The following is a 26,450-nucleotide window of genomic DNA, read 5'->3' as shown; positions in this document are numbered from 1 at the left end:
TACTAGAAAAAAAAAAAGAAAGAGTTCAAAAACACAGCTCGTTGCTGCTGAGGTTTTTCACAGAATCAGTCTCTCTCCAACTAACTTATGAATGGCCATATTCCTCAACAGGATATTTTTCATTAAATAATTCTCTGCACATTATGTTTCAGTATATGTTTCAACCAAAAAAATAAATAAATAAAAAAAACACGTTGCTTGATGTTTAACACCACACTCAACAAAAACCGTTCCTTGAATAAATCACAGTCACTCTGTTACAGCTCCCCCTCCACTGATCCACATGACAGTCAAGGTCAGATCTGTCACATGACTAGTGTTAGATTCCCCTCTGTTCATATACATCTTGAAAAGAAAAAGGAAATCTAATATTCAAAATTCATTACTCTAATATATTGTTGGGTAAACTTTTAAATAAAATACCCTATACATCCGAGTGACGTTAGAACAACTTTTGAAGTTTAAGTGCAAAACTAAGTAATTACTCGTACTAGATGACATGGCTGTACATTTGCTTATAGAAAAGGTATATTTAAATTATATATATTTTTTTTCATATCAAATCATACACTTGATTTACTGGTTTATTTAACTGTAAAAACAAACAAAAAAACACTACAGCAGGGTAAATACATTCTGAACCAATCTGACATGTAAAATGCCACCATTGATTAATAAAATCAAACTGGCCCGCCTTTATATCAACAGTGATCACTCACTAAAATTTGAGGGGAGCTATATTAGATAGGAGGTGAACTTCAAGGTCGCCCTTGTATGTACAGGTACTTCAAAAATGCAAAATACAGGAACAGTATTTTTACTGGTCAACCATAACTCAGTAGAATATTCCTACCTCCTTTTATTTCATTCAGAATATTAAAAACAATAACAGCTGGTCATGTCATTCTGATGCACAATTGACATATTCTTATGTTTATACTTACAAGTCCAAGCTCCTTTTCAGGTGGCTGGCAGAACTGTAGTACTGGCAGCTCAGCATGGGAAGCAGCAATCCACTGCAATGTGATCCGTAACTGGAGGTCTACACTGTGCGCTTTCACATCACTGTTAACCACCAACAGCGCTCTGCCCACATGCAATAACCCTGACAACACAACCACAACAGTGTTAACATATTAATAGCAAACACCGATTCTACATTAATGACCGTGCCCTGCTGTCATTGTATACAGTACCTCCCAACTTTTTCCACTCCATTGCTCACACAGAGTTCCTATTCTACACAGTAGTTGCACCCCGTGATAAATTAATGATCAATGTTCTATTTCAGTTCACTAGGAGTTGCAGCAGTTATTCTTTTAAAATAAAATCTCTTTTCACAAATCTGATTTTCACAAAGTTTATCGGCAGCCCTCTCCATTTGAAGGCGATAAAAGGACAAAAAATAAAGGACCGCAAAGAAGAAACTTCGATGAGAAATGAGGATGGTAAACTTCAGTTGGAATACGAGAAATTAGGTATTTCTTCACAGACAAAAACCCTAATAAGGCACTTTTAAACCTGAGCTGTAGTCAGGATCAAATATATGATTTAATACAGAAAAAAACCTCAGTGCTTCAGGGCACTGTACTTATCAACACTGATGTGTCATTCTTGTCTGGAACAAGCTGTAACGATCACTCTGCACAACTGAGAAGCAGTTGCACTGTCCTCCCTAAGGAGAAACTACTGGCCCTATTCCTATAGCTAAATAAGTCAGCAAGAGTGACAGACAGCAAAAGCAGGGACGTCAGAGGTGCCAATTTCACGAACAATCAGTTTATTATTGTGAACAATAATGTCAACAAATGAAAAAATGAACAAATGAATGAAATGAATAATGATAAGAAAGTAATTCAAATAATTGCAGGTAACAGGTAAGACATAAGATGGTACAGATAAATATGTAGGGACAAACAGAAGGCTAAACAGATTCACAAAGTAGAAATGAATGTAGTGTCCGGAGGGTCTCCAATAAACCCACACTCACAAACACAACACACACAGATAAAGACCAAGGATAAATAAATAGATACAGACGAAAAACTCTATGGCAATGGTGGGAAAATGACAGGTAGGCCCAACAAGTCCAGTAAAGCAGGGTAATTGAAATCCATACAAAGTAACAAAATAACAAAAAATACAGGACACAAAAGTATCAAATTAAAGTAGAAAAAATCCAAACGAAAAAGAAATGATCTCACCCACAAATAAGGCAGTCCAGCAAAGTGTCCCGAAATGATGGTGATTGTAGAAGATTGAAAACATTGAGTACGTTGAAATTGTTGAGACTGTCCAGTAGTGTTGAGTTGAATGGTGAACAGTTGTTTGGAAAAAATCAGGAGGATCAGGAAAAAATGGAGGCTGTCACACATAAAACAACAAACACTAAACAGACCTAGAAAAAACAGCTAAACTTAAACAAGTAACAGTGAAAACAAAAAGAGGAGTTTAGACAAAGTGCAGCAACAAAAGAAAATAAACGGATGCACTGGAATTATCTAAGGATGTTAATGGATTCACTGAAATTTAAGTAGAGAAAATGCTGTAGTTAAATGGATTCCTCTGAAAAAGGGAGTCCCCCTCAGGCCTGATTAGCCAGCTTTAATACAACTGCTGGCTACTAAGGAGCTCTGAGATTGGAGGGGTGGAAATCTGAATGAGCCAATGGGGAGAGAGGATGAACAGAGGGTGGTTGCAAGGAACTATGGGAAATGAAGTTTTGACCTGGCCAGGCTACTGACCCTAATTAAAGGGACAGGTGGGTGAGACTTACACCCACATTATGTAGCATGGGAATTGCTACATATTCCCCCCCCCCCCACACTGGAGGTGCAAGGGACGAACGCCATAGTAGCGTTTTAAATTAACAATATTGACGGTATCCTCTTTGAAATAATCTGGCTCCCCCCACTTGACTTTGTAGTTGTTGGGTCCAAGTTTCTTGGTTACAAGAGCTGGCCCAAACCATTTAGGGGCAAGTTTTGCGGAAAACTTTCCGGAGGCATCAGATAAGGGGTGAGATCTTATCCAGACTAACTCACCTTCTTCATACTGACAGTGTGCTCTCCGGGCATTGTAATTCCGAGCTTGCCGTTTCTGAGCTTTGGCAACGTGATCCCTCACCTCTTCGGCAATCTGCTGCTGGCGATCTAGCAGTTGGTAGGGATCGGTGGATGGAGCAGGAGCAACAGCGATTAATCGGTCCAATGGGCCTCTGATGGTCCTTCCGAGCGCTAATACTGCAGGAGAGAAGCCAGTGGTTTCATGTTTGGCGGTGTTGAGGGCGAAACGAAACTCGGGTAGCCACTGATCCCACAGCTGATGGTTTTTCCCGACGAAAGATGCAACCATGGTCTTTAAGGTGCGGTTCACGCGTTCTGTCAGGTTGGTCTGTGGGTGGTAGCTGGTGGTGAGTTTTTGTACTACTCCCCAGGTCTTGCACACCTCTGCGAGTAGCTGGCTCGTGAACTGAGGTCCACGGTCTGAAAGAATGTGTTGCGGTGTTCCCCATCGAGTGAATATTTCCGGCGTCAAAATGTTCACAATTTTGGTGGTCTTACTGTCCCGCAATGGAAACAGCTCAACCCACTTTGTGAAGTAGTCAACAATGACCAGGATGTAAGTGTTACCTTTTTTACTTCTTGGGAAAGGTCCCATTAGGTCCAGACCCAGCATCTCTCCGGGCTCCTTCACAGTAGTGGACTGGAGTTGACCTGCAGGTTTGGTGTTGGATGGTTTGTACTTCTGGCAGGTTTGACACTCCTTTATGTGGTGCCATGTATCTTTACGGATGGAGGGCCACCATGCAACCTCCAGCATGCGCAACAGGGTCTTCATCCTGCCCAGGTGACCTCCCAAAGGGTTGTCATGGTAGTGGTGGAGGAAGGAATCCGTCAGCTGTTCCGGAATTACCAGCTGGTATCGGAATCCTTGTTTAGGAATGGGCACCCGGCGATACACAAGTCCCTGCTGTTGGATGAAGGAGATGCGGTTATCATTGGCAGTATTGGAAGCAATGTCATTGATGATGTCAGAGATAGCTGGGTCTTTGGACTGAGCGGCCGCAATCTGGTCCATGGTGGTGGGAAGATCCATGCTACTCGCAGGGGCATTGCTAGCACACACTGATGCAGAAGGAGTTGAAGGTGGTACAAGTGGAGCTCTGGAGAGTGCATCAGGTACAAGATTCAGACTACCTTTCCTGTAAATAACGGTAAAAGTGAATTGTTGTAGGCGAAGAGTCCAGCGGGTCAGTCTGGAAGAGGTTTTTGGGTTATTGAATGCCCAGGAGAGTGCAGCGTGGTCAGTGACAACCTCAAACTCCATCCCCTCCAGATAATGCCGCCATTTTTCTACTGCCCACACAACAGCGAGACACTCCTTTTCAGATGTGGAGTAGTTTTTTTCGGCAGAGTTCAGTAATTTGGAGGCGTAGGCTATTACCTTCTCATCATCTCCTTCTAGCTGAGTCAGAACCGCTCCAAGTCCTACATCGCTGGCATCAGTAAAGACTCGGAACGTCTTGTTGATGTCCGGGTGAGCGAGGACTGGAGGACTGATCAAAGCTTCCTGGAGGAGTTTGAAACTCTTCTGGCACTCTCCTGTCCATTTCCAGGGGACATCTTTCTTTTTCAAGTTGTTAAGTGGGGCAGCAATATCCGCAAACCTGGGGATGTACTTGTGGTACCACCCTGCCAAACCTAGGAACCGTTGAACCTCCTTCAAGTTGGTAGGAATGGGATATTCCTGGATGGCTTGGAGCTTGTGGGGATCAGCAGCTACACCCTCACCTGAAACCACATGACCAAGGAAATGGAGAGTGTGTTTGAAGAAGTGGCATTTTTTGAGATTGAGAGTAAGACGGGCCAGATGAAGTTTGTGGAAGACAGCTTCGAGGTCTTGAAGATGCTGTGCGGAGTTTGGCGAATAGACAATGATGTCATCTATGTAGACGAAACAGATCTTCCCTCGGAGGTCTCCTAACACTCTCTCCATCAGCCGTTGAAAAGTGGCTGCAGCATTTTTTAACCCAAATGGCATTACATTAAATTGATAAAAACCAAAGGGTGTGGTAAACGCAGTCTTCGCTCTACTTCCTGAGTCCATCGCCACTTGCCAGTAACCCGAGCGTAGATCAAGGGAACTGAATACCGCAGCACCACTCAGGGACTCCAGGATGTCATGAATGAGGGGCATGGGATATGCATCAAAGACAGTCTTTGCATTCAGCTTTCTGTAGTCCACACAGAACCTGTAACCACCATCTTTCTTCTCTGTGAGCACCACTGGAGAGGACCATGGGGAGTTAGATGGTTCTATAACTCCGTCCAGCAGCATGTCTTGGACGTGTTCCTTGATTAAAGCCTTCTTCAGTGGAGACGCTCTATACAGTCGACCCCGAACAGGGACTTCGTCCTCAGTGGAGATGGAGTGACGGGTGACTGTTGTCATTCCCAACTTATCAGTGCACACTGAAGACCACTTTTGCTGGAGGTTCTGGAGTTGTTGCTCGACAGGAGATGGTTCAGCTGAAGTGATGGTCATGGTCACCTTCGCCGGTTGGCATGGCTTTGGATGAGAGGTGGTAGGTGGCTGGCAAGATGTATGGAAGTAGAGGCTGACACTCGATAAGGACCTGTCCCAGGAAGCTTCCCCCTCATACCGTGGCAAAAAAGGATGGTAGGAGAAATCCTTCTGGTGTTTGACACCATACTGCCTATTGACAATGTCAATCTGGGTATGAGTTTTCTCCAGGAAATCCAAGCCTAGAACCAGGGGAAACGTCAGGTGATGATCCTGTAGGATATATGTGCCTAGAAACCAGATCTCTCCGTGGAGAAGGTAAGTGAGGCGAACTTGACCTTTGGCCTGGTGTGACTGTCCATCCGCCAACATGAAATACTGGTCCTGTGCAGACTCCAGCTCTTCCCCTGGATGAGCGATCTTCCTCCAGAGACTCTCTCTCATCAGAGTGAAGGTGCTCCCAGTGTCCAGGACTGCAGGCCCTTGGAGCCCTCGAACGCCTACATCCACGATCAGCAGAGTCAGGCTTGCAGCAGGAACTATATTTTTCTTCTTCTGGCTTCTCACCATGCTGACCTCTGCCGGCTTCTTCATAGCTCCTTTATGGCTCCTATTGTCCTGAACGGCTTTGCTGGATTTTGCCTTGACCCAGTATTCCCGCTGAGCAGCGTTGTCTCTCTCCACCTGGGTCCCGATGCACACCAGTTCTGCCACTGTCTTCACTGTTCCCCTAAGGCAGCTTGCCAGTTTGGGATTACAGCTGTTTAGAATGCGACAAACCAACTCAGTCTCCTCCAAGTCTGGCTTCCAGCGCAGACATAGGGCACGATAGTCATAGGCGAAGTCAAGGATTCGCTCGTCAGGCAGCTGGACTCTGGAGCAGAGTCGGTCTTCCACTTCGGTCTGGAAGTCAGACGGCAGAAAGGCTTGACGGAAGACAGCCTTGAACTGTTCCCAGGAGTGGATTCCCTTGCGCTCTGCAACCCACCAGCTCTTTGCTGAGCCTTTCAGCACACTGGACATGGTTGCCAGGATCTGATTTGGTGTCATGGGTCGTAGCGCTAGGAATTCATCACATTTGTCCAGGAAGTCAATGGCATCGCTGCTGGCCTCCCCGCCAAACTCTGGGAGGTTGATTTTAATGGGCAGCTTTGCTTGGGAAAGACTTCCTTCAGTTCTGGAGCCATGGTAATCAGCAGACCCACCGTCAAAGGAGAATTGTTGTGGCGCAGACTGCTTTCTAGAGGAGAAAGACGGCAAAGAAAGTGGCAGACGAGGGGTGCTGGTCTTTTTGAAGAGTTTCTTCAGCTCTTCTCCCCACAGCACATCGCGGCGTTTCAGGCACTTCACCACTTCCAGATCCATTTCATCAAGGGCCTCTTGCCTTCGATTCTCCATATCTGCAAAGCGTCCTTCAATGTAACCTCGCAGGACCTGTTCACGATTAATGCTGCTCTCCTGTAACTCAGACAGCTGTGTTTCCAGTTGCTCAACACGGTCAGTGAGATGGGAACAGTGCTCAGTCAATTGCCCTATCGCAACACTGTCAGTAAGGTTCCCTTCATCATCATCGCCTCCAGAAAGATCTGCCCCTTCCTGTGTAATGTACAGGTCACTAATGCGGGTGGTTCTCTCTGTGATAGGCTCTCTGATAGTCACATGGGGTCTATCTCCAATCTCAGAGAAGTTTAGCGAAGTCAAGGTCTGATTTTCCATTTCTGACATTAAGTTCCCAACAATTTAAACTGATGAATTTAGATTTGAATTTAATGACACAAAGGGTCCCCGTACGGGCCACCAATTCTGTAACGATCACTCTGCACAACTGAGAAGCAGTTGCACTGTCCTCCCTAAGGAGAAACTACTGGCCCTATTCCTATAGCTAAATAAGTCAGCAAGAGTGACAGACAGCAAAAGCAGGGACGTCAGAGGTGCCAATTTCACGAACAATCAGTTTATTATTGTGAACAATAATGTCAACAAATGAAAAAATGAACAAATGAATGAAATGAATAATGATAAGAAAGTAATTCAAATAATTGCAGGTAACAGGTAAGACATAAGATGGTACAGATAAATATGTAGGGACAAACAGAAGGCTAAACAGATTCACAAAGTAGAAATGAATGTAGTGTCCGGAGGGTCTCCAATAAACCCACACTCACAAACACAACACACACAGATAAAGACCAAGGATAAATAAATAGATACAGACGAAAAACTCTATGGCAATGGTGGGAAAATGACAGGTAGGCCCAACAAGTCCAGTAAAGCAGGGTAATTGAAATCCATACAAAGTAACAAAATAACAAAAAATACAGGACACAAAAGTATCAAATTAAAGTAGAAAAAATCCAAACGAAAAAGAAATGATCTCACCCACAAATAAGGCAGTCCAGCAAAGTGTCCCGAAATGATGGTGATTGTAGAAGATTGAAAACATTGAGTACGTTGAAATTGTTGAGACTGTCCAGTAGTGTTGAGTTGAATGGTGAACAGTTGTTTGGAAAAAATCAGGAGGATCAGGAAAAAATGGAGGCTGTCACACATAAAACAACAAACACTAAACAGACCTAGAAAAAACAGCTAAACTTAAACAAGTAACAGTGAAAACAAAAAGAGGAGTTTAGACAAAGTGCAGCAACAAAAGAAAATAAACGGATGCACTGGAATTATCTAAGGATGTTAATGGATTCACTGAAATTTAAGTAGAGAAAATGCTGTAGTTAAATGGATTCCTCTGAAAAAGGGAGTCCCCCTCAGGCCTGATTAGCCAGCTTTAATACAACTGCTGGCTACTAAGGAGCTCTGAGATTGGAGGGGTGGAAATCTGAATGAGCCAATGGGGAGAGAGGATGAACAGAGGGTGGTTGCAAGGAACTATGGGAAATGAAGTTTTGACCTGGCCAGGCTACTGACCCTAATTAAAGGGACAGGTGGGTGAGACTTACACCCACATTATGTAGCATGGGAATTGCTACAAAGCAACACAATAAATTGTTATTGGATATTTCAGATTTTTTGCATCTCATTACACTTCTGCATTACAAAACAGACATGACTGTAAATCTCCATATGAATGTCATCACTGTCTGGTTCACTTGCTTTACCCCTCAAGGTATAAATGAGTCCAAATGAGAATAGATCAAATGCATTACCTTCAGTATCATCCTTGGGCTCACCCTCCTTGTCTTCAGTTCCATCACTGAAGGTCAAAAAGTGAGAAAAGTGAGTGCTGAGACCAGGGACTCAAGATCATGGAAAGCGTGTAGATAAAGAGGAAATACAGCACATGCAATAGGGTTGCAAAACAAGAACCGCAGTGTTAGCAGGAAGTACTTCTTCTCACACAATCTTCACTCTTGGTTGTGACTTGTTCAGGGTGTTTTTGTGGTGCTAAATGCTAAATTTACTGGCCAAAACAGTATGTATGCTCCTTCACTAGCAGCAGCAGTGAAACCTGAGATATTACCGTAGAAAGAGACAAAAGATCAATGTTTTTACTGAGCTTAAACATTCAGCCCTGGGCTCGGGTGCAGTTCAGTGGGTGTGACACGGTCTAATTGCACTTTACCATCATCAGTATCCACAATTACATATCACTGCCAGGAACATGAGAGAAGAAGCGTATTAAAAAGTGAATGGTATGTCATTAACAACATACCACCACCACCACCATCACCCACATATTCAAATACTGGTCAAGCCAGCTGTTTTTCTTTGATGCCATATGCATTTGTCCTTTGGGATGACAAAATCATGTGAGAAGCAGAACAACTGCACAGATCAGCTTTGCTTCCAAAGGCGCATGCGATTTAAACAGGACATTTGTGTCTGCCAAGACGAAGCCTTTACACAATGAACCCCTCCCCACACACTTCCATTTGTGTACTTATGTCAAACCACAAGCTTAGCAAAACAAGGCTCTGCTGTGTTTCTTCTGTTTTAAAAGGTAAAGGCCCCACATTTGCAGACATATTTCTCAGCACTAGATCATCAAAACTATGACATCATGCAGTAATTATGAAAAGTCCAAGAAAAGCCCACGCTTTGTATTTCAGCATCCTGGACTGGACCAACCTGTCTGATGGTGAAAAGGATAAATTCTCCTCATAAATATCTCCTTCTAACCCAAGACTGCTCCAGCTACTGCTGTTACCATTACTGCCGAGGGAAGAAAAGAAGGGAACGCAACAAGATCTAGATGAGGTTTCTGGAATTGATGTGGTTAATAAACTGCAAAATCACCCAATGTAATTTTATTAAGTCACTGAATATTATTAAGTTTAAAACATGGGAATGAAGACTGAAAGCACAGGGATATTACAACAAAGAGGAGGGTTAACACAGAAACACTCAGAAAAAAACTTCTCTGAAAATCTGTGAGGAGTGGGCTTTTGTGGGAAGGTCTTTCTGTCATAAAGGACAAACTTACTTATGTGGAAAAAGTCATTGTTGTATATTGTTACCCTTAAAAGTGTTCCAGGATTATGAAAGGGTTAATTATGTTTAAAACATTAGTTGATGGCACTATAAATTTGTTAATGGTTTAAATATATTATTTCTGTAGAAACTGTACATTATATAGCAGGGCACTGTGCCAAAATGGCACCAGACACCAACTGTGAAAATAATTCAGTGTGGTTCCCAACCTTGTTTCCTTGCAGAAGTAAGGACTCTATTGATAAATACATTTAGATTATATAATTTATCCCAAAACTGATTAAAAAAGCAACTTCTAGTTTTGGATGAAGATTGTATTCAATGTACTGTACAGTTTAACTGCTGCCACAGTCCTGGATATACAGTGAGTAACTAAATAACCATGTTTTTTTGTTTGTTTTTTTTAATCACACTTTTCTCTCGTCTTATTTTAGCAGGATTAAAAATGTTAGAAAATATTATTCAAATTATATCAATATGTGTCTTCTCTCAATTGTTTCCTCAAATCACTTCACACTCAAAGCTCCTCCTAACATTAATAGTAACAGCACTTGATTATTTTAATGGTATGCAAGAAAACTTCACAAACATTTCATGTTAGCATGAAAGTTAATGAGTGAGATTGTTAGTGAGTGAGTGAGTTAGTTGGTACACCATTTACCCCATGCCATAAAAGATTTAGAAAAGCCCTAATGAATTTTCAACGCAATTAACATAGGACTTGTGGAAAAGAGTACAAAACAAAATCGCAGAAAATGCAGATTTACAGCGAAACAATTGTGCTCAAAGGATGGCTAAACAGGAAATGAACACGCTTCTATGTGTGTCTTATGAGTCAAACATTTTAGTCAAGTACCCCCTCCTCCTGTCTGATTTTCATCATTGAACATGCTTACATATTGAAAAAAAATAATTTTCTACAGCTGCTTATCATTAATTAAAAGGCTGTGTACAGCAAAATAAAAATAATTAGAAGCTGACCGACAGGAAAACAAGCAATTGCTACTCTTTATTCGGTGACAAATCCAGTTTTTCTTGTGAATAAACTGTTTATTTGAGGATTCCATAGTTTTCTGTCAAATGCAATTTTTTGTGTTCTCTTTACAAATCCACAGTTTTCAGTTGAGTTGGACAATGTATCAATTACGAGATCAGAGGGTGACGTAACAGACGTACAGCATGATAATGAGATATACAACACTCCCAATGCCTGGCTCTTCAATTAGATCATGAAAACAGTGTTTCCAAAGTTATTTGTACCTGTCGCTGAGGTGAAGGAAGCTGCTGCTTTCATCGGGATGCTCATCTTCAAAGCTCAGGTTGGACCAGCTGCCAGTGCTGTCATCCCCAACACTCAGGCTAAGCTGCTGACTGACTGTGGACTCAGAGGTGTGAAGCCCTTCCTTACCAGGAGCACTGCAAACAGGGCAGGAAAACAGTACCATTGGTTAAATGGTGGAAAAGACTGGCATGTCAGAGTAGGGTAATTCTGTCTCAAATCAGTTTCTGTTGGCCTATGTAACAGTAGCAAGGCTTGTGCCTCGATTTCATGTTTTTAGTACTTTGTAAGAAGCAACAATATTAACATGGCTTGCAATATACATATCTTATAACATTTTCTTTTTACAAACTTGCTAGTATTTTTAAGCCGTTTCCCACCTCCTGTTAGCTTTAAAACAGTCATTACCCAGTAGTTTAAAAACTGTATACTGCAAGACCCTTCCTGTGCTCCAACAAAGAAAATAATAAATATTCTCTGCACAGGAAACAGTGGAAGATTCTTACACTCAAACGTAAAAGTATGCAAACAGTAAAAATGAACACAGTCCTGTTTAGAGACTTTTAAAACTACAAAAAAGAAACCTTGACTAAATCTATGCAGGATACTAAAGCTAACAAAAGGGAACAAAATGGCTTTAAAACATTTTCACTTTTTTTTTCTTCTTTCTTAAAGGCTGTACAAATACAGACATGGTCAAGAGGATTATGGTTGGTTGAACTTAGACATCAAATGCTTAATTTTAATGGAATGTATCATGCTTAATGTCCGCAAAACACATTATTATGTGGTCTTACCTAATATTAATGGTTTGGCAGACATTTGACATCACAGAGGTCATTATCTCTGTGGTGAAGTTTTCAGAGAAGCTTGCGCCATCGTGCCCAATACCACTGTCCGCAGTGAGGCTGGTGTTACTGAGATCTTTTTTTGCTTTTTCAATAGCCCATGAGACCATCTCTTCAGCAAAAACCACCTTCTGTTCAAGGTCAATGTGGATTCTAGGAATGCCACGACCACATCCCCTGATCCTATTGCAACAATTGTCTGTTTTTGATTCACATTCTTGTTTCCTTCTTCTGGGAATCTCCTGCAATTGCTGTCTGGCAGCATAGCTGCAGTGAGCACCAACATAATAAGGATGATCCTTGATAGAACTGAATCTGCAGGCCTTGTCAGCTAGAGCAGACTTCAATGTTGCTTCAGATAGTGTTTCTGCATATGTCTGTCTGTCCATTTTTCCTCTATCTCCAACAGACTGGGGGTTACCAGAAGCCAAGGTCATTTCTAAGGTATCGTCAACTATTTTTCTAGCGTAGTGTTCAATTACTTGCATAACATTGTCACTGCAATTACAATCGTTTAAACTGCCAGTGCTGTGGTACTGTTTGTTCCTTTGTGTGCAAGGCAGGAGAGAGGAAGAAAAGGTTGTTTTAATAAGGTTCTCAGCCATGTCTTCGAGTTTGGACTTTTTGTAGAGGCAGGAATCTGTGAGAGACTTGGGCAGCCTGACTGTACAGGACCTTAATTTTCTTGTGACGTCACATGTTATGTTGTACGCCAGAGACTCTGCAAAACCCAGCAGTTCCATGTATTCACTGCTGTTCATCTCTTCATTCAACTGAGGCACACACTGATGAACATCACCAGCACTACTGCCTTTTACTTTCCTTCTGTAATCCATCTCATGGTTTTGCTCTGCATTAACAAAGCGGAACAACTCATTTGTACTATCATGAGGTGATCTTCTGGTAGAATAAAGCCTCATGTTACACTTATGCTTAATTTTCCTAGCTGCTTGTGCCAAGCCCAATTTAATGGATCTATAAGCTAGCCGACTGGCATACTGATCTAAAATGAGCTCACTGTTGCCACCTTCTCTTTTTAATACCCTAATAATATGCCCAGTATACTCATCAGTCACGCTCTCACAGCTGGGGTACTTCGATGAAAGCCCACTTAGACCATTACATGAAGGAAAATTCAGAACAGAGGCCAAGAGATCCCCAGACCACTGTTCTGCCATGTTGTTTAATCTTTCATTCCTACAGTCCTGCTCATGGTCGCCTAGGTGTTGGCACTCAGAGAAACAATCGAGGCCTCTTTTAAAGGCTTTGTGCCCATGCTGATTTAAACTGATCATTTTCTTTACATCACTGATGACTTCCCCAGCCACTTCGCCAGCATAGCTCCTTAAAGAGTTCAAAGACTGTTCAGAGAACTGTCCTACCAATGCAGTACAAAAAGGAAGGGTTTTGCTTTCACTGCACTCAGGCCTTCTTCCATCTTCCAAGCACAGAGTAGCCATTTCAGTCGCCATGGAAAGTATATGGCAAGCCAGCCGGTCTGCATAACGTACTGTGCCCCTTTCGATGTTCGATATGCCCATTTCGACAGAGGTCCTTTGTTCTGTTTGGGAGGTGCCCATCTGTATAACAGATTGTGCCTCTTGCTCCTCCTCGTCCTCCTCCTCGCTGCCTTCTGCTTCATCAGAGAGGGACCTCATCAGCTTCAGCATAAAATCAGCCTTCTCCGTTTCACTGCCCACTTCAGCGAGGCTAGTATCTGACTGGTTACGAGGTGTTGAAGGAGGTGTTGCAGGGGAGAACTCATTAGCCAGCTTGCCTTTGAGTTTTTTAGAAAACTGCTTATTCCTTTTCTCCTGGCAAACATGCTGAGGCTGCTGTGGGGTAGGAGGTGGAGTACCAGGGGAACCACTGGCGTTCCCCTGCTCAACACACAGAACCTCTCTGTTCTGGTCTCTGCATGCAGATGAGAATTCTACTTCATGACCTGGAACCTCCAAAGAATCTCTGAACAGTGCATGGTGGATATGATGCGCATCATCGCTTTCACGTTGCTCAATGAATGTTTTTGTTAAAGTGCTTGTAAGCCCAGTAATGCTGGGACCTACATTGTCAATAACATTCAAGCTTGGTAACATGGCAAAGGTAGGTATCTCTTCAGGGATGTTTCCTTTGAGCTGGTTTGAGTCTTCATCATATGTTGCAGGGTTTTGTTTAGTGTATTCTACTACAATCACTGGATCCATTGTCGTTGAAGTTTGAATTTGGCCTGATTCATTTGTGTATGAAGCTTTTGTCTTGACTTTATCGACAGTATGTTTCATAATTGATTCTGCCAAATGTTCAGCATACAGGTTCCTAGGTGTTAACTGACCTACAGAAGGCATTCTGTCCACAATTTTCTTGCTCATATAATCAGCACATTCTTCTACTGTTTTTTTCACTTTTGAAGAACTCATTAATTCATAAGCCTCATTCACAATCAGATCTACCATTGTTCCAGAGAAGTTCTGGAAGTTTGCTGTCCCAGGTGTTAGTTCTGAAGTGGCATAGTCTTCAGATTCATCACCGACTCCTTGTTCAGTCTCAGAATTAGTGCCATTAGAAGCATGACTGCAGCTTGGGTCAAACTGACCAGGAACCTGCAATAATTGAACACGTCTTGTTGCCGACACTTCCTCACTGGACACCACGTTTGACTTTTGTCCAGAGTCTATGGTTCTTTTAGGACTCATTTCAGATGTACAGTAGAGACGTGTACTATTCTGACAAGTCTGGTTTAGAGAGATAACCTTCCCAGCAACAGGGACAGAAATACAACTTGCAACACCAGATGCACAGAGCAAAGCCTTCTCTACAGTGCAGATGTCTTTAGCTAAAGGGAGTGGGTCAACTGTATTTTGCAATCCAAAATAATTTCTTGATACATTGCCGGTCTCTGTGGCTTGTGTAATACTCTCAGCTCTAACATATCTGATGTTATCCAAAGACACACTGATTGCTGCTTGTGTTGTGAAAGTGACATCTGCTTGAGATAGCTCAATAAATGCTTCTTGAAGTACAGACTCTGACAGATCAGTAGCGTATGACTGGACCACTTTTTCCTCCTGCTCAAAAGACCAGCTGCTTGGAGCTGAAGGTGTGGGAGGATGTGAAAACTGACACACCTCCATGATTCCTTCAAAAACCAACTCCTCTGCAAGATCTGCAGCAAAACGTGCTACTGTGTTGTTGAACATCTGCTTTTTAACAAACTGGAACTCTTTTAGAGCCCCAGATACTGCTTCCCCGACCAGAAAGCTTGCCAAACCATTAACAGCACGTTCCTTCAAAACGTAGGCATGCCTCATGCCAATCTCATGAAAGGCCATTTGAAAAACTGAGGAAGTCAGCCTTGCAGCTAGATGGCAAAGTGTAGTGGTGCAAGAAGAAACGCCTTTTTGTAAATCTCTGAATGCACTGCCAAGGCTCCTTTCAACCAGATCTGTGGCAAGCCTCTGTATACCATCTTTTAACTGTTGCGATTTGTGTTGGGGCTTAGCAACTGTAACCATCTGCTGGAAATCAGTTAGTTTTAAAAGGTGACCATGCCTGTTTTTAAACTTCATGTGGCATACACAACTTAGGTTTTTATTAAGTTTCATGTCCACAGGGGATGTATACCCACAAACTGAACCAAGAATTTCATTTGAAATGTTACTCGCATAATCAGAGTAAGTTTTATAAAGTGCAGCAAGATCCTGAGGTTTGCCCAGTTCAGTCTTTTCTTCATCTGTTTTCCAGAAATACTCTGAGGCACTACAGCTGCCCAGTGGACTAAATGCTGAGGAACAAATTGGACTAAATAATGCTCCACTTTCTTCTCCACAAGTCCTCACTGGCCGTGGAGAATCTGGAACCTCCGAGAGGACGCTGTAGGGAGACTCTGGTTTAAGAGGGGTGGGCTTTCTGACATTGGCCGGAAGGATGGGGTGATCAAATTTATGGGGGTTCATAGCAGCAGTTGTGGAGCAGCCTATAGACACAAACTTGGTGGACTGATCATGGGTGTACTTTCTTTTCTGGGTTTGGCTGGCAGAAGTGGCATCCTCAAGAGTTTGGTCAAGTTCATCAAACTGATCAAAGCTGTCAAAGAACTCACTGACTTCAGAGTCTGAATCCTCCACGCCGTCTTTGAGGACTGGAAGTTCCGGGATGTCGAGTTTTGCTTTCAGACTTCTCTGATATCCATCTTCATCCAAGAAGATGATTGGACTTGGGCTAGAACATTCTGACTCTTCTGAGTCCATGTGTTCTTCCTGGGGACTGCATGGTCGGTAGAAGCTACTTTGCCTCCCCGGATCTGAGACTGATATTGTAACTGAACTTTTCATTGACAATGATACATCTGGGATTAAAGAGGCTGGCTTGTAAGAGGACTTCCTACAGACTGAGCTGATGACGATCTTGGACCCCGAGGTATCAGCACAGCGAGATGGAACAGTCTGGGAGGCAACATCACACTGGTTTCTTTGATTGTAGTAACTCAGTGCTAAACATGAGAGAAAAAAATAAATACAAAAAACACAGGAAGCAATTACTAAAATGTACCATGGTCTTGTTACTAAAAAAGAGCGTAAACCTTTTTTTCCTTTTCATGATCACTTTCTCTACAGCTAAGCAGAAACCTCAATTCCCTAGTCTTTAAGGGCAACCTAATATTACAGGACTCAAGTCATAAAATTCCCCCCAGCTTCTGAATACCACTGTCTTCCAGGAAAGGCATTTCAAAGTTCATGCTTTAAATGGGTTTACATTTTGGACAAACAAAAAGTAGTACCCATATGATAGAATATAAGCCTCTCCCCTTAAGAACTTCAGAGGGGGTGGGAAAAGGAACTACTGTAACAGTGATCTAACTCTAGATAGCAGCCAATGTGTCAAGTCTGTACACCCTTCATCTAGAGCAGTGCTTCTCAAACCTTCACCACTTCAAATAAATGGTTCCCAGTTTAAAAAATAGGAAACTACACGCAAAGTACAGTTGTCAACAATTTGAATCTTAAAGGGCAGTAGTAGTCAACTACTTGTAATATACAGTATGTTACAATGTCAAACATAAATAGGTTTAATTTTTTTTAACTTATTTTATTGTTTTTTATCCTAAAAATATGAATAAATTCATTTAACAAAATACTTTACTTTCTCTACATCAGCTAAACTTGAACAAAAATACCATCAATGGTTAAGATTTCTACTTACAGCACCCAATCACATGGATTTCAATCAACTGAAGGCTGACATGAAGCACAAACTCCAGCACTATGCTTCTGCACACATGCCACTGGCACTGCATTAACCGTAACACTTAGTCTAGGCTAGCAACACATACTTGTGATGTAGTATTGCCAAAGAGCAGATGGGAAACAGACAGAAATCAGAACTCAGAAACAGAGTATGTTCAAAGCAACTCATTGAATCTTGTTCAAACCTCCCACTGTTAGCAATATTTCTATTTCCAAGCTGAGGTAGAAGAGGCAAACTTGCATGCCACAGTGATTAACTGCTAAAAATATTCTCTACATAAAAAGGGCAAGTAGAATCAAATGTAATTGTATTTATTTTTCCCCCTTTTCCTTACCTTGGTAACAATGATTAAAAACATTCTACGTAGTTTAATTGCTCCAAAACTGAACTGTAATATGTTTAAAGCTTTTTTCTTAGTTGCCAGCTTCTTTTTAGTACTTCCTGATTCTACAACACGATGCTGCAACTTCTAAACCCCCCCCTGTCTAAAATGATAGTACTGTATGTAGCAGGATGGGCCAGCATGTTCTGATCATAGACTTACCAGTGCTTTCTGATGCTGCTGTTTCTTCTTCATCCAGGTGCTCCAAAGCAGTTACAAAGTCATCTTCAATGGATGATACTGATTGGTTAGTGTCATCTTCCTCTGTGTGGCAGGTGTCTGGCAGATTTTTCTGTAAGGAATGTAGCTCTAACGCATATCTCATTCCAGTAGTATATTTGCTCAGAAGAGCAAACACTGTGTTTCCAATACTTCTTTGAAGTGCAGGTGAGTACCTAATTACGCAGACAGCCTTGGACCAGGGAGTCTGGGGGAGGGAAAAAAAGAATATGTATTTAATGCTTAGCGTTAAATATGTAAAATAGTTAGACAACTATAAGACAATATTTATTACTTACCAGAACAAAAGTATGTAAGTAACATAGATACCCCGGAAACAATTTAAATAGCGTATTATATATAATGTGGATAATGGACTCTTATACTGTACCTTATGCATACCATAACCATTATTCAGAGTAATTAACTACATCCCCAATATGTGTACTAACTTTTTGAAATAAATGTTCTTGCAATATTTAGTTAAACTCAGCAGAGAGACTGAACATTGAGACGCCCTTGTCCCAACTTGAACCCAAGTAAAAGTATTTCACTGCGGTATCTATCCTCAATAAACTTAAAACTAATACAAATTTGTGACTCCATTGAAAATCCCCATTGCAGGACACAGATGGGTTTAGTACAACTCAAAAACATATTTTGCCAATGGCTGGATTTAAAAGCACTGATCTGGTAACAAAGAAAGGGAACCTTGACAGACACTGCGACACAAATACACTACCTGGGAAGCGCTGTCTTTTGTTTCAAAGTGTTTCTTCGTATCTTTCAGCAGCACCACTTCTTCATCTTTAAGACTGTGTACATGTAGTGATTTCAGGAGCTCTAGCAGGTCAATCGAAACAGCTGCATGGGGCTGAATGCACAGAGTCAATTACTGATGATGGTGAACCTGATTAAACCAGCATAGCTACTTACTATAAATAGCACAATGTCGGTAAGTAAAATTAAATTAAAATTAGATTAAATCTACACAGCTACAAAGTCACAGAACCTACACACACACACACACACACACACACACATATATATATATATATATATATATATATATATATATATATATATATATATATATACACACACACACACACACATACACTGAAAACCCAACACTCAGGTCTAATGGATTTAATAAAATATTTTAAACATAGACGTCAAACAAAATCACAGAAAATGTGAACAAAAATACAGATCAAAGAATTATGATATGTTTTCAGTATGAAATGTGACACACTGTCAAAATGAAAACATTACAAAGATAGTAACAGGTATGATCTCCCTAAGCATTAACACAATCCTGGAAGTGTTGACGCATAGACCTGATCAGCCTCTGGATAGACTGTTGTGGGATGTTCTGCCACTCTTCCTGTGCAGCTGCAGCCAGCTGGCAATGGTTGGCTGGTCACAGTTGTCTCCTGTGAATGGCACTGGTGATTTGGTCCCACAGATGTTATATTGGACAGGTCAGGAGAAAAAGCTGGCCACGGCAAGACCTTGACATTGTTTTCTTGAAGTCGTGCAATTGTAATCCTAGCACTGTGTGGTCTTGCATTGTCCTGCTGGAAAATCAACACTTCTGGATTGGCTTGCAGGAACGGAAAAACTGTTGCCTCAAGGACTTCATCAATGTATCGCTGAGCAGTAAGGTTACCCTCAATCTGCACCAAAGGCATTCTTGTGTTAAAGGAGATTCCTCCCCACATCATCACACTTCCACTGCCCCACAGGTTGGCTTGAACAAAGCAACAGTCAGCATAACGCTCTCCAGGATGTGGTGGGTCGGTATGGTGACCCTCTGCCTTACAGGACGTGGCCTGTCCCTCACAGAGCCGGTTTCCTGGTTTCTCTGGACTAGTCTGCTGATTGTTGAAGCAGAGCATCTCATTCTCCAGGTAACTTCTCTCACAGACAAGCCGCCTTCAATCATGCCGATAGCAACCAGGCGATCTTCTTAATTCAAGCGGGGCATGGTCGTATCTTTCGCTGTTCTTGCGTTAATTAAAATCATGTCTTTTCGAATGGCTATTTATACAGATTCTAAATCAACTTATTTTGGCAATTTTAACTCAAATACCAAACACTGAGCACCTGGCGTTTTTATGAAATCACATGACTTGAGCTCAGTATTTTGTTATCCCAAGGAACACTACTACTCAAACAATCAACAAACCTGTCTGCTTACTATTTAAAATGTGTGTGTATATATAAATATATACATATATATATATATATATATATATATATATATATATATATATATATATATATATATATTTTAGCTCAAAGAGCCAGCTGCCCAACGTTTCGATATGTTGTACATATCTTTCTCAAGGGAGCCTGTGTTTGAATCCAAACATTGGAGGTATTTATAGGTTTTTGACGGCATGACAACTACTTGTTATTGTTTACATTCAAATTCATGATTTATTCTTACATGATGTAATGGTGTTCTATATATTGTGACATCATTTTTACTTCTATCTTTGAATCTGTATATATATATATATATATATATATATATATATATATATATATGTATATGGAAAAGGCTATATTTTTGGTTGTAAAACCCACAATGGCCACTAGTTTTATAAAACTTGTATGCTGATGGAGTAGGTAACACAGTGATTAGCCACAGCTGGGAGATCTTACATTTTAGTTACCAATTAGGGGCCCAGCTGTGGCAATGGTATAAAAAGCCAGGAGGTGGTGAGCTGTGTGCTTTGCTATGTTACCTTCTAGCAACCTGCATGTTCTTAAAGAAGGAAGCGCTCGACAAACTATTTATTATTTGTACTGAGTAAGTAATCCATTTATTGTGTTATTTTAGAGAGGTAACGGGAGTAGCCCTCCTCTGATAGTTAGGGAGTCTTTTGTTTAGATGGCAAGGTTTGTTTTATTATTTGGAGCTGTGGGTTTTCCCATATTTTTGCTAAATTTACTTTCACACCAAGTGTGTACAATAAAAACAGCAATTTCTCAAAATAATCCTGGTGTCCTTCATTTGCCCTCAGTAACTTATATATATATACACACACACGGGTGTAGTGCTGGCCTGGAACAACAGGTGTGAATAATGTAGAGGGGTGAAGGGAACCCATATTAACGCTGTGCTAAGGTTTCAGCGTTTTACAATTACATGGAATAATTTGAGCAGTTCTTTTTAGACCCATAGATAAAAAAAATAAACATTTATTTAAAAGATAAAACTCAATCGCAACAAACAAATAAAGGGTACCTGTGGCTGTACACATCTTTTTTTTTGCAAACGGATGCACTTCTGTTTCAAAAGTCGAGCTGATTCTGGACCAAACCATTCAATAGACACGAAGGGAGTGTTACGCATAGTATTGTTAACAATAATATACACACACAGTAATCGGTCGCATATCCGACTACGGTGGATATGTAAAAAGTTGGATAAATGAATCCTGTTTTAAATACCATTATACACAGCTGTAACAATTACTATATTTACACAATTCTTGTTTTGAGATTCTTTGGTGGGATCTACAATCTCTGAACTAATCTTCTCTGTTCAATAACACACTAACATTGCTGAAGAGGTTGATCATGGCGGATACATGACAGATTACTGTATTAGGGGTGGGCACCAATATCGATATTTTGACATGAGATCCATATGTGTGGAGTAGTGGTTAGGGCTCTGGACTCTTGACCGGAGGGTTGTGGGTTCAATCCCCAGTGGGGGACACTGCTGTTGTACCCTTGAGCAAGGTACTTTACCTAGATTGCTCCAGTAAAAACCCAACTGTATAAATGGGTAATTGTATGTAAAAATAATGTGATATCTGTATAATGTGAAATAATGTATAATGTGATAAGTTGTAACAATTGTAAGTCCTGGATAAGGGCGTCTGCTAAGAAATAAATAATAATAATAATAATAATATCGTTCAATATCGATAATTTCCATATCGAGATATAGTGGAATTAAAAAAAAAAAAAACACACCTCACGTACGCTCGCAGACACATACTTTTTTTATTGCTAATACTGCTAAAAATACAAACGCAGTATAATCAAGTTTATTTTATATTAAGATACAACAAACCCTATACACACCAATCACTGTCAGTCCTGTAGGCAAACACCACACACTAAGGTATTGTTTGACCATTGTATTCCATTGATTGGTGGTTAGGTGCCAAACGCTATTTGCATGCTGCATTAAGCATTGTTGGTATTATCTTGAGATGTGCACATGTGTCAGCGGTTCTTTGCATTTTGTGAGTGTGATTACTTACGCTATTATTAATGTGTTTTTAAAATGTGAACTTTTGGTATTATAAATGAGATGTACTTTTAAAACATCAAAACATCTCAAAGTAATGCAAAATTCGGCATGACACTGTACTTAATATTTTAGCGGTATCGTGAGTCAGCATTTACATGCAGCAGCTGAAGATTCAATTACTTCCGGATTGGCAGTGAAGTATAGAAATATTTCGGTTTTGAGGTGGCTGATGATGAAATAGTAAAACAATATAACAAGACCTTGTTTTTCTACATGGATATTTGAAGCAAAGCACCACTAAGTTAAAGTAAGTTATTGCTTTTAATATGTAAATATTTGTTAATGTCTATATATGTGTATATATGTTTGATATTGCAATTGTGTTATTATATTTCTGTTTTGGAAGACTTCGATATTATCGACATTGATATACAATTTTCATATCGTTGCACACCCCTATATATATATATATATATATATATATATATATATATATATATATATATATAATTTTACATTTGCCACTATTGAGACCCAAAAGTGAGATACCAGCACACCAAAAACCAAACAGGTATCTCACCATAACCTACAACTTGGAGTTAGCTTGTAAGATGGCACAATATTGTAGGAATTAAAAAAGAAACACTAGAAATTAGGGCTTCTGTGAACAAATACAAAGCCTTCTGCATCATAACAAAGTGCATTCACTGAGAGTACAGGAGAACATATGGCTTGCAGCACAATCATTGGTCAGAGTTAAGACCACCAGCAAAGTGTCTAAGGCAAGCTAATAGTATAATAGTTTTACCAGCAATATAACATGTGCAGTGTGTGCTTGTGGCTACATACAAAAATGAACAGAAGCTGTTTCCAAAAAGACCGACACCTATAGTATTATTATTATGAAGCTCTTACTTGTGTTTGAATATCTACTCCTTCAGCCAAACTGGGCAAGCCCACAAAATGAACCTGTTTGAGAAAAAAAAAAACAACAAAGGTCCATTTATTGAACATAGAATAGCATTTAAAAATCACTGTAGTCATACCAGTGACGAAAAAAAACAAACCATCACTGATAATTTGGGTAATTATAGGCCTATATCAAATTTGCTTTTTTTGTCTAAAATTTTGGAACGTGTTGTGGCGCTACAAATGCATAATCATCTTTCAATAAATAAACTCTATGAACCTCTTCAGTCAGGCTTTAGACTGCTACAGAGCACTGAAACAGCCTTTGTCAAGGTTGTAAATGATCTTTTAATGGCTTCTGACTCAGGTGCTCTTTCTATATTAGTTTTACTGGACCTCACTGACGCTTTTGATACCATTGTGGCAGTGGCATTTCTGGCACTGTCCTTAGTTAGTTTATCTCTTTGGGTAGGTTTAGGTCCATAACTGGGACGGTTTCCTCAGGGGTTTCCCAGGGCTCTGTATTGGAGCCTCTTATTTAGAGTATATATATACATATACATATATATATATATATATATATATATATATACACAGTGCCTTGCAAAAGTATTCAAACCCCTGACCAATTCTCTCATATTACTGAATTACAAATGGTACATTGAAATTTCGTTCTGTTTGATATTTTATTTTAAAACACTGAAACTCAAAATCAATTATTGTAAGGTGACATATTGGTTTTATGTTGGGAAATATTTTTAAGAAAAATAAAAAACTGAAATATCTTGTGTGTCTCCCCCTTACATAACTCACCTTTTGTCTATTTATACCCCTAGACACAATTTGCGGTCCATGGATGTTGGACTCTTATGTGTCCCCACGACCAGACTACGAACTGTGGGTGATTGTGCCTTCTGTACCAATGCTCCTAGGTTGTGGAATGCCTTTCCCAAAGAAATGAATCCTTGGGTCTTTTTATTATTACTATTATTATTATTATTATTATTATTATTATTATTATTATTATTATTTTATTTCTTAGCAGACGCCCTTATCCAGGGTGACTTACAATTGTTACAAGATATCACATTATTTTTATATACAATTACCCATTTATACAGTTGGGTTTTTACTGGAGCAATCTAGGTAAAGTACCTTGCTGGCACAACCTACATTTCACTGAATAAATGCAGATGACATAATAAATACACAGAAATAAACAAAACTGAATTAAAAAAATAATCATTAGTGGAAATCTTACTGAAAAAACTTTTTGATCTTCTGTATTTTTAATCTGATCTAAACTGCAAGAACATACAGCATCACATACATCCACAGCATGTGGAAAGTCTCTAAACAAATCTACAGAACGTTGATCAAAATCTGACAATATCCCAGCCAATCAGGTGCGAGTGACTAAAGGTGCTTTTCAGCAAGCCCTTTCACAGTCCTGTATCACTCAAATAGCAGGATTCTGACCCCTCACAAAAATCCCTAGAAATGGACTAGGGAGTAGAAATATAAAATAATCTGAAAACGTCATGGAAACTGAAAACTTCCATTCATTTAGTATGGAACCAGATAGTTCACTTTTTTTCCCCCCTATAATACACATTTCTTTCAAAACACCTAGAGAAAAAAAATGATTTCAGCATTCCTAGACAATAATCTAGGGTGTTTCAGCTAATCAGAGAACAGATAGCTATATATCTGTGTAGAAACAGCACAAGTCCGACCCAAATAACTGAAACATACCCTCAACCAAGGTAGCCCATTGCCATGAGAAACTTTATGGTGAACCTTTTTGTGCAACATGCTGGTGTGCTTTTGTTACTTCAGCTATCTGTAACATGTGGTTACGGTACAGTAAGACATATAAATCACTTATCGTTCATATCTTGCACTGTGTGGATGCCATACATTAACCAATGCCACCGCTGGACCTGTTTGCCTGGCTTAAACATACTTTCAGAATGAGGTGTACAGCCATCAAACATTAATACTTGCAATGCAAGAACAGCTGTGCATTTACTAAAAAAAATCCCCAGCATATATCTATTGCTGCATGGAATTCAAGAAGTGTAAAACTAACTTAGTGTTGTGTTCACATAAACCACAAACTATACCACAATGTGTTCTACAAAGTGCGTCCTATAATTGCACCACGCATTGCTTGCTTTTGATCTAGGTTACAGGAGTTTTTATTTTAATACTAACCATCCAGCTGTGTGATATGTAAGCTATTTATTAAATAACCCTTAGAAAATGTCCCCACAAGATGTTTGCTGTACTTAGTATCACGATAATGCCATGTACTATGGGTATAAAATAAGCTTTTTTTTTCACAAAATTGTTATTAGCATATTTTTCAGAGAGAAATAAGAGACCATTTCAGATTATTGTCATGTGTTTCTCTTAATTGGGTGAGTTTTTCCTTTCTAGCAAAAAAAAAACAAAAGAAAATTGCTAATTTGGAGTAAAAAGCTTAGAGAATTTAGCGCAAATGTGAATTATACATTTTCCTAAGCATTCTTTAGCCATTGAAGAAAGTACTCCTATACAAGGTACCAGTAACTTAATGAGCACTTTGGGAAACAGCTATCTTACATTAAGTCTAAGGGTCATTCGAACTAATGATACAGCCCTGTGAGTGAGATGTCTTTCTGGATGATATTAGGTCCTGTTTTTTATGCAAAAAATAGCAACACACACCTCAGTCAGGCATATTGGTTCCTTCTGGTAATCCTCAAACACCACCCTGCACAGTTCTTTACTGCTCTTGAGCAAAGACTTCACAGACTGGACCACGTTTTCAGAGATGATCTAAAAAACAGAATGACATTTCTTACAATAAAGACTATACAGTGCATATATTACAATATTTGTACAGTAAAATAAGTATCCTGTTTCACTCACCTCTTTTCTGACTGATGCTCTGGTCTTTAAAGGAACACCTCTAATCCTGGAACAGGCATCCATGATTTGGCAATAGTAGGGTCTGACAAGGGCGAATAACCTAGAGGCAATTTCAAAAGCCAGTAAGAAATTGAGTCACAGAATACAGTAAATGCCAACTGAATTAAAAAGAGCTCAGACACAGGAAACCTTTGCTTTTCAAATGGAACCCGTGCATAAACCCCATGAGATGTCCCATACTGCGTTTAGCTCCTGTCTAGGCCTGAAAAACAAGCATGATGCCTTTACTATTGCTGTCAATTTATGAAGTAACAGGCTGCACTCACTTCCAAAAGTTTAATGGGGATTTGAAGACCTCAGTGTGTTACAGAACAGACAAAACGATAGCTTTGTGTGGACTGCACC

At 40.2% G+C, this 26,450-nt stretch overlaps 1 protein-coding gene across 2 annotated transcripts in view; it reads right to left on the bottom strand.

Moving 5' to 3' along the window:
* The window catches only part of LOC117406625 (A-kinase anchor protein 11), a 36,159-nt gene that overhangs the window by 3,991 nt on the left and 5,718 nt on the right, over positions 1 to 26,450 (bottom strand). The window contains exons 2-11 of one of the 2 annotated variants that reach the window (XM_034010788.3): positions 26,046 to 26,145; positions 25,842 to 25,952; positions 23,136 to 23,189; positions 18,684 to 18,815; positions 17,885 to 18,149; positions 12,046 to 16,585; positions 11,230 to 11,385; positions 9,607 to 9,690; positions 8,685 to 8,731; positions 945 to 1,105 (exon numbers count right to left, since the gene is read on the bottom strand). In XM_034010788.3, coding sequence (XP_033866679.3) covers positions 945 to 1,105; positions 8,685 to 8,731; positions 9,607 to 9,690; positions 11,230 to 11,385; positions 12,046 to 16,585; positions 17,885 to 18,149; positions 18,684 to 18,815; positions 23,136 to 23,189; positions 25,842 to 25,952; positions 26,046 to 26,108 — 5,613 coding nt within the window. In that variant the 5' untranslated portion in view covers positions 26,109 to 26,145. The remainder of the gene's footprint in view (positions 1 to 944; positions 1,106 to 8,684; positions 8,732 to 9,606; positions 9,691 to 11,229; positions 11,386 to 12,045; positions 16,586 to 17,884; positions 18,150 to 18,683; positions 18,816 to 23,135; positions 23,190 to 25,841; positions 25,953 to 26,045; positions 26,146 to 26,450) is intronic. The other variant, XM_034010790.3, reaches the window with a different exon arrangement.

This window comes from Acipenser ruthenus, chromosome 8 (genome assembly GCF_902713425.1).
Source record: "Acipenser ruthenus chromosome 8, fAciRut3.2 maternal haplotype, whole genome shotgun sequence".
Lineage (NCBI taxonomy): Eukaryota > Metazoa > Chordata > Actinopteri > Acipenseriformes > Acipenseridae > Acipenser > Acipenser ruthenus.
The sequence above is the reverse complement of the archived record's forward strand: the minus strand, read 5'-3'. Positions and strand labels throughout refer to the sequence as shown.